Source organism: Cannabis sativa, chromosome 2, assembly GCF_029168945.1.
Source record: "Cannabis sativa cultivar Pink pepper isolate KNU-18-1 chromosome 2, ASM2916894v1, whole genome shotgun sequence".
Taxonomy (NCBI): Eukaryota; Viridiplantae; Streptophyta; class Magnoliopsida; order Rosales; family Cannabaceae; genus Cannabis; species Cannabis sativa.
The window spans coordinates 42,299,071-42,307,748 of NC_083602.1; the positions used below are offsets into that span (position 1 = coordinate 42,299,071).

The 8,678-nt window shown below is 39.7% G+C and overlaps 1 protein-coding gene across 1 annotated transcript; it reads left to right on the top strand.

The window, feature by feature from the left end:
- Positions 1 to 2,875: 2,875 nt before the first annotated feature.
- Positions 2,876 to 4,048, top strand: LOC115702305 (uncharacterized). The gene has a single exon (XM_061109365.1). It carries the CDS (start codon positions 2,876 to 2,878, stop codon positions 4,046 to 4,048), a length of 1,173 nt encoding a protein of 390 aa, XP_060965348.1.
- Positions 4,049 to 8,678: the final 4,630 nt, after the last annotated feature.

Here is an 8,678-nt window from a genome sequence, read left to right on the forward strand (position 1 = left end):
AACGGACTCTCACTGTAGTTGAATCAATGAATGTGAAATTTGATGATTTAGAAGGACATGAAGATGCGTGGATCGAAGATGACTCTCCTGTTCTCTCAGGCTCTAGACCAGTCCTCACTAGACAGCCTCAAGTGTACCCTGATACTTCTACAGAGTCTCTAAATACATCATCAGGCATATCAGGTGACAATCAAGCCAGTGCCAGTGGTCCAGGAAGAGAAAATGAAGTTGATAGTGCCCTGACCAATGCACCCCAACAGGTCAAAGTTCATAAAAATGGGCCCCCATCCTGGGTTGAGAAAGCTCATCCTCAGGCCACTATCATAGGAAATCTGAATGATACAGTGGTCACTAGACGTAAACTGCAGAATTTGTTAGCCTTTGCCTGCTATCTGTCACAGATTGAGCCCAAAAGTGTTCGAGATGCATTATTAGATGAGTTCTGGTTGGCTGCCATGCAGGATGAAATGGGAAATTTCAAGAGACTGGGTGTCTGGATAATGGTCCCTCGACCAGATGGTGCAAATGTTATAGGGACAAAATGGTTGTTCAAAAACAAGTCTGATGAATTTGGGACCGTGACTCGAAATAAAGCACGACTTGTGGCTCAAGGATATAGTCAGGTCGAAGGCATCGACTTTGATGAAACATTTGCACCCGTGGCTCGATTAGAATCCATTCGGCTACTTCTTATCATTGCATGTTTTTTGAAGATCAAACTCTTTCAAATGGACGTCAAGAGTGCCTTTCTCAATGGGGTAATTCAAGAGGAAGTCTATGTCAAACAACCACAGGGGTTTGAAGATCCACATCATCCACACCATGTGTACAAGCTCAATAAAGCCTTATATGGACTGAAGCAGGCCCCACGTGCGTGGTATGATAGACTCACTTCATTTCTCATCTCTCATGGCTTCACTCGAGGTACTGCAGATAGCACTCTATTCATTAAACATATTGACAAAGGAATCTTTGTTGCCCAAATATATGTGGATGATATTATTTTTGGCTCAACTTGTGATACTGAAGTCCAAACATTTGTCACTTTAATGACTAATGAGTTTGAAATGAGTTTAATAGGTGACCTTACTTTCTTTCTAGGACTCCAAATCAAACAACTAGATCATGGCACATTCATTTCACAGTCTAAATATGTCAAGTCTATGTTAGATAAGTTTGGCTTCTCTCAGGTCAAGCATGCACACACACCAATAGGCACCACGTCCAAATTGTCACGAGATGAGTCTGGTGACCCTGTTGACCCCACTCTATACAGAAGTATGATAGGTGGCTTACTGTATCTCACAGCAAGTCGCCCTGATATATCCTTTAGTGTAGGTTTATGTGTCAGGTATCAAGCCAATCCTAAACAGTCTCATCTCTCTGCTGTCAAAAGAATTTTCAAATATCTAGCTGGGACGGTTAACTATGGTCTTTGGTATAGTTGTGACACGAATACCTCTTTGGTCGGATATAGTGACTCTGATTGGGCAGGATGTATAGATGATAGGAAAAGCACTTCAGGGGGTTGCTTTTACATTGGGAATAACCTTGTCTCGTGGTATAGCAAAAAACAACAGTCCATCTCCTTTCCACTTGCGAAGCGAGAATATATTGCGACGGGCGTTGTTGCACTCAATTGATATGGCTGAATAAAATGCTTACTGATTATGGGTATCCTCAACACACACTGACCATCTTTTGTGACAGTACAAGCGCCATCAACATCTCTAAAAACCCTGTGCAGCACTCTCGAACCAAACACATCGACATCAGGTATCACTTTATCCGAGAACTAGTTGAGTCAAATATGCTGTCAATATCTCATGTGCCCACAACAAATCAATTAGCAGATTTGTTCACTAAAGCTTTAGATACTCAAACTTTTACTCATTTAAGAACATGTATTGGTCTCTGTACCATCTAAACTGTTCTTAGTGTCATCTGATCAATCTATTTTGTCTATGAGTATGCATGTATGTCACAGTTCTTCAGCAATGGTTCTTCTGTCCTTCCCCATCTACTATATACTACTTTGATTGTTACTACACTTGAATCTTCCCCAGTCAAAAAGGCTACCTCTTCCAGATGCAATGGGAAGAGCTCTCATACACCTGGTTCTAATAAGTAGTATGCTCCTTCTATATTAGTTCTTGGTACTCAAAGAGGACGGCTACATCTCTGGAAGAGAGTGAAAGCCATGTCTGGGTACTAAAGCAAAAGCCAGAGTGATATATTAAAAAAAAAAGGCTTCAAATAGAAAAAAAACAACAATACAGAAATCGTTATTTTCCAACTATCAGTTGGTTCTTAATTGAGAGAGTGGTCCAGCTAAATTTCACTCTTCTTGGACCACATGAGATCACTGTTCACACACGAATGGAGATTCAATGTGTAGTGCTCTTGTAAGTATCATTGTCGATGGGGCAGGGGAATGATTTGTTGCTCTAGTTGTGCAGTTCGTGTGCTCTCAGAAACACTGTTCATTGATCAGCTGATATATTTTTTTTGTCTTAAAAGTTGAGTATCTTGAAGTTTTTTTGTTATTTTTTTGTTTTGTCTAAGTGTGGGCTAAATGCATATATTGTTGGAATATTTGTCACAATTCTGGTTTCTTTGATACACTTATTGCCTGATGACGTTGGTTTATTTCGTTTAGTGTGCCGTATGATGTGGTAGTAAATATTCAATTTGGGCGCGTACGGTTTATTTGGCAAAAAACAAATTTTAAAAAAAATCATCATCATTTTTTTTGCCTGGTCAGTTGTGTCAGGGTGCCTATACTTAAGGCCTACGGAAAGTGATCAGTCTCACTTCTTCACTTTCCTCTCCGAAACCCTAAGCTCTGCCTCATCCAAATTCTTTTCTCTCTATCATGAAGAATATCACACCCATTGCAGTAACCCCTGTTGCTATGGTTGTTCCATCCATGGAGTCGACTGATGATCCTCCAGTGCCTCCTACTGTCGTGTCTGCATTGCTTAATCCCTGTCGTGACATTGTCCTTTACCAGTCGGAGGCTGGTGGTTCTGCACCTTTCCCGAGTTCAGAGTCAACTCCGTCTCCTCCCTCACCTCCGGTCAGTCAGAAACCTCGTACATTTCAAGGTAAGGCTCCTCCTATCTCTAAAAAGGTTCGTCCTTCTCCTTCATCTCCTTCCCCACCTGTGTCCAAACGTGTCACTCGTTCTTCGTCGAGTCACCAGTCTCCCTCGAAACCTATAGGCCCTCCTCGTCCTCCATCTAAGGTCTCTATTCCTACCCCAACCAGTGAACGTGTTCAACCCAAAAGAAAATCCTCTGCTGACACCACGTATCATCCTCCTGAAAAGAAATCCAAGAAAAAACCCACTCCAGTTGCCTCTACAGAGTCATCTCCCAAACGGTCGTCTAGAGGTTCTAAAAAGTCCAAACTTCCCAAAGTTCCTATATCAACTGTCGACCCTGCAATAGTACAATGCTTTGTTGATGCCTCTAAAGCCTCTGTCTATCAACGGTGGTTTGGTAGTCGTGAGCTTTGGTTCGAACAAGTGGTCATTTTAGATGATTTTCCTGAACTGCATGAGTTTTTAAAACTTAGGAAATGGGTCAACACGGTCACTAACTTGTCTGCTCCCCACCCCATATTAGCTCGAGAATTCTATGCCAATCTGGATAGAACTGTTATTGCTGAGGGTCATCCAGGGTGTGTGAGTGCCTTTGTTAGGGGTCATAGAGTTCCTTTTGGTCCCTCCACTATTGCTTCCTTATTGCAAGTTGAGTCTATCAGGAATCCAACATATGGGAAACACTTCAATCCAGATCAATCTTTGATGGGTCGAGTGCTAAGCAGCGGGGATGACTATATTTGGGACAAACAGGAAATACTGGTTACTCACTTGACTCCATTCTATTGGGTTCTTCATCGAGTAGCCTTGTACAATTGGTTTCCTAATTCTCATTTGTCTGCTGTTACCCTTGAGATTGGCAAGTTCTTGTATGCTGTAGGCACTAATGTATCCATTGATCTGACCTCGCTCATCTTTGGCCAAGATCTTGGAAGCATCTGAATCCACTGGCACTCGTAACAAGCTACCATTTCCAAGTTTAGTTCAACGGGTTCTCATGGATGCTCACCCTCCACTCACCACGCATGATTATCAAGTTCAGAATTCGATTCTCAGTAAGAGCTTTCTCTCGGTGGTCAACAGGAAGCCTTCTTCAACCACTCCCTCAGCAACCACAGTGAGTAAAGGCAAGTCTCCGTTGTTCAAAGGGCTCTCGGATTCCAGCTGGCAGGTACAAATGTTTACTGAGTTTCAATCTTTTGCCAAACGCTATAAGAAGGATCAAAAGCGTCAGCTTGCCTTTGAGGCCTCAATGTATCAAATGGTTTGCTCTATCAAGTCCACTCTTTTGCACCATTTTCTGGGGATTCTGCGACATCTCTCTGCTGAGTTTCATCGTGATTCGTTTGGCGCCTCATCAGACACATCTGGGAATAATGCACATATGCAGGGGGAGCCTTCAGCCTTGGATCCAGTCACTAGTTCAGCACAACCTGATCTAGATCCTCCAGCTGACACTGCAACACCCTTTGTGTCGATAGGACCACCTTCCCAGGGGGAGTCTGGCACAGCACAGGAACCTACAGATCATATTCAATGAAGGGGGAGATATATGTCATTTGTTTTGCTTGTGTAGTGGATTTGTTTATATTCCTAAAAACTTTTATATCTGGTTTATTAATATTTTCTGGTCTTTAGTTTTGTGTGTTAGTCATTGAACATAACCTGTCAAGGGGGAGAATGTTAGGGTTATTATTTTGTGACAGTGTATGTTCTGTTCAATGTCTAGTCGTGTCTGAAATTTTAGACTGTTATATCTGCACTAACGTTTGTTTACGAGAGTCTTTTTAAGTGTTAGTTAGTGCCAGCTGGACTTATCGTTGTGGTCATATATATAATCAGTTTCTGTTAGTAAAGTGGTTATCAATTAATCATTCAGACAGTTATTTCGGTTGTTTTTAGAGAGATAGTCGTATCTTGTTTCTTGTGATTGTGATTACAGGTTAGATCGTGAAGCTTGAGAGTGTTCGTCAATGGCGGAATGATCTGAATCTGGAATTGTTGAGTTCAAACTGAAGGGATTTTAGTGTCATCTTCATCATCAGATCTGAAGGGATTTCAGATTGAAGACATGTTGAAGAGGAGCTCAGTTGCTGCACAAGGGATTGTGCATTAACAATCAGTGTTCTTGATTGTCGTTGGTAATTCATTACTATTTGCTGAAAAGGTTGTATTTGATTCCTTTAGAGAGAATTGGAAATTGTAATATGAACCTTTGATTGATAGTGGATGAATTTACCCTGGTTCGGGGAACCCAAGCACTAGTCGGCTGAGATGTGTTCTCAGTGCAGATGAAGCTTGTAAATTGATGTGTGATTTACTGCTTAAAGCTTAATTCTTGTTCATAACTCATATCTTGAAATCGATCAATTTAAAGATGTACAACTTGGTAACTTGAATCATTAAAATCTACTAGTTGCACTTTCAAGTTCCTTGTTCTAGTTGGTTAGATTTTCATGTATAAAGTTATGAATTTTGAAGAAATTGTTGGGAAACTGTTGCTGTGATGTTGCTATTGTTTTTAATTGTTTTCAGAGGCTTAGTTAAGCTTGATTATGTAGAATTAAGTTGGTTTGATTGCATGCTAGGTAGTTTTGCTCAAGTTTGAGTTTAGAACTCAAAGCTTGAGCTTTAATGGCATTTTTTGTATTTGTGGTTTCTGGGTAGGTTTGATGCCTTGGAAATGTTATTTGGGATATATGGAATAGGTCTGGAAGGTTTGAATCAATTTGGGGTTGATTTGGGCAAGATATGAAAATTTGATCGTTGCTGCCTGCGAGGAACCGGAATTTCGGTTGTGCATCGGGAATTCCGGATGAGGGTCCTGAATTTCCCAGAACCGGAATTCCGGTTGGGCAACCGGTCTACCGGTTGGGGAATTTTCAGAACCCGTGTTTTTCCTTGTTTTTGTGTTTTAGGGGGTATTGCCATGCTTTTTATTGATAGGGAAACTTTTAGTTCCTAGTTTAAGTCCCTGGGAAGTGATTTAGAGTGTCACTTATAGTGTTGTGATTTTTATGGTTTAGGAGCCTGTAATCCGCCGCTCAGCTAAAGTTCCAGTCAGGTTGACCGGCACACCTAAATTCGGAATCCAGGTAAGATTAGTATAACAGTATGCATATGTAGATTACATGTTTAGCGTGCATGTAGGAAGCCTATTAGATTACATTAGTTATGTATGTTGGCTTCGAACCATCCAACCCTGTCACGTCGGTACAGGCTGGAGTATGACCAGCAGCCGGAGTATGACCGGTTCGACCGATCAGGCTGACACTTGGTTGGTGGTTCCGTAATATTGACGTATCCCGTCGGTACAGGCTGGAGTATGACCAGCAGCCGGAGTATGACCGGTTCGACCGATCAGGAGGATATAGTCGTCGGTACAGGCTGGAGTATGACCAGCAGTCGGAGTATGACCGGTTCGACCAATCAGGTTGTTACGTGTCAATAGTACCGTCCCTATGAACATTCAGAACTCAGTACCATGTTGTACATGGCAGTAGTGGCTCAGTACCGTGTTGGACACGGCAGTAGCAGGACTCAGTATCGTGTTGGACACGGCAGTTAGGGTTATGATCAGGGGTATGGGCGTCTGGTCATAACCGGGATTATGTATGAGTATTATTATGCTTTTCTTACTGAGTCTGTCGACTCACAGATCTACGTTTATGTGTAGGTAAAGGCAAGGCTAAAGCTGATGGGCCGTGAGCGAGCTTGTGAAGATTGTACATGTCGGGGCGGTTAGGCCTGGAGCGTACGATCATCGGGACAGCGAGGCAGAGTTTTTGTAACTGGTCGTTAGACGACGTTTATTTTGTGTATCAGTTAAACAGTTAAATCTTTTATAAATGATTTTATAATCGGGATCCCGAGTCTTTTGTAATATTGTTTTATAAGTTTAATTAAAAAGCAAAAATTTTAATTAATCACGTTTTTCCATAAACCTCGTTGATTAGCAACGAGCTGCACAGTATGTTTAAAAATCACGTAATACGCCTATGTTAGTTAGGGTGTTACATCGCAAGATCTTTAACCACTTACCTTAATGGATTTAACCATTGCTAGAAATTTAAGAAATTTTTCAAACATTTCAAATTTCTTTTGCATAAGGTAAAATCTAGAGTGATCGTTTTAAGAATACAACGAAAAACTCATATCCACCCCTGAATGTACATCCATCTGCGAATGAGATGAACTACTTTCAGTGGATATAGGCATATTAACTATTTGCAGAGATTGATCTTGTCAAAACCACTATGAATAAGATACAAATGCCATAGATTAAAAAAATGTGGTAGTGTCTTTTGATGACTTAGGTTTAGTTACATCAAAGAGTTATTAGAATAGTGCAAGTGGATCCTGGTCACAGAATACCAAACTCATATTCCATACAGTTTGAATCCATTAATAGAAGATGGATATTAAACCCTTGTGAAGGTGTAACTGTATTGCATCCTGGAATTAGAAATATAAGAAAATTCTGTTTGGAATCTAAAATTAAAGTCAAAGACTTAAATTTATACCAAATATAATGAGTAATTCTATCTTGGACCACCACTACTAATTTAACTCTAAGTCTGATTTGCCCGTACAAGTAGGTGATTTTTAAGATTGAGGATTTATATCAATTGGGAATAGAAGTTTGGGATTATAATCATATGCGTCATTTAATTTCTTAAGAGAAAATATAGAATGACATGAAATGATTTATAGACCATTCATCCAATGATATGTTATTGAGCTAATTCGAAATGAATAAGCTAAGAGGAATTAGGATAATTTCGTTTATAAATAAGAATCCAACGATGCTTCGATTAGCGAGAGTCAAAGTAATCTTATTTATATATAATCTTCTTGTTTCATATTGTAAAAATACTAGTCTAAGGTGTCATCAATTGATGAACAGCTAGATGTTGCATATACAATATTTATCTTTCGAGATCTAACACTATTATGTATGTCTAATGGTGAAAATCCATTAGGGATTTATCTCATTAGATAAACAAACCAAGTTAGACCAACAATGAAGATTCAAAATTAAACTACAACTTAATAACAGAAAATAACATGGTTCAATATAAATTAATACACAATTCAGAAATTATTAAACATATAGCAAGTAGGAAAGACAAGTGAAAATACTAAAACATACAATCCTAAATAATTTCCAAGGTTTTCAACAAACTGATATCAGTGTCCCATTTAGGCGAGAGTCAAAGCTACCATCCATTGAATAGAGTTGTCAGCTCATCTAAAATTTTAAACATTCTAGCAACCTTTTATTCGATCAAGATTGGAATTCAGCGTTGTCCTGTTTAGGCGAGAGTCAAGGAAATTCTATCTTATGAGCTTCCACTATTGTTTCATAATTTGCAAGTCAAATATGGTCGTCACCATTAGGGTGATCCATACCATATAAAACACTTACAAACTACTTATCTTTCGCGATTAAACGGTGCGAAATTGTTAATGAACGTTCCTCCATTAGGGAGGATTACTCACTAAAACAAACGCGATGTTAAACCAACAATGGAGATCGAATATCTAAATAATAAAGCTCATTATTTAAAGA

Bases quoted from the DNA above. Each gene is read 5' to 3' on its own strand.
- LOC115702305 (XM_061109365.1), top strand. From the start codon at position 2,876: ATGAAGAATATCACACCCATTGCAGTAACCCCTGTTGCTATGGTTGTT.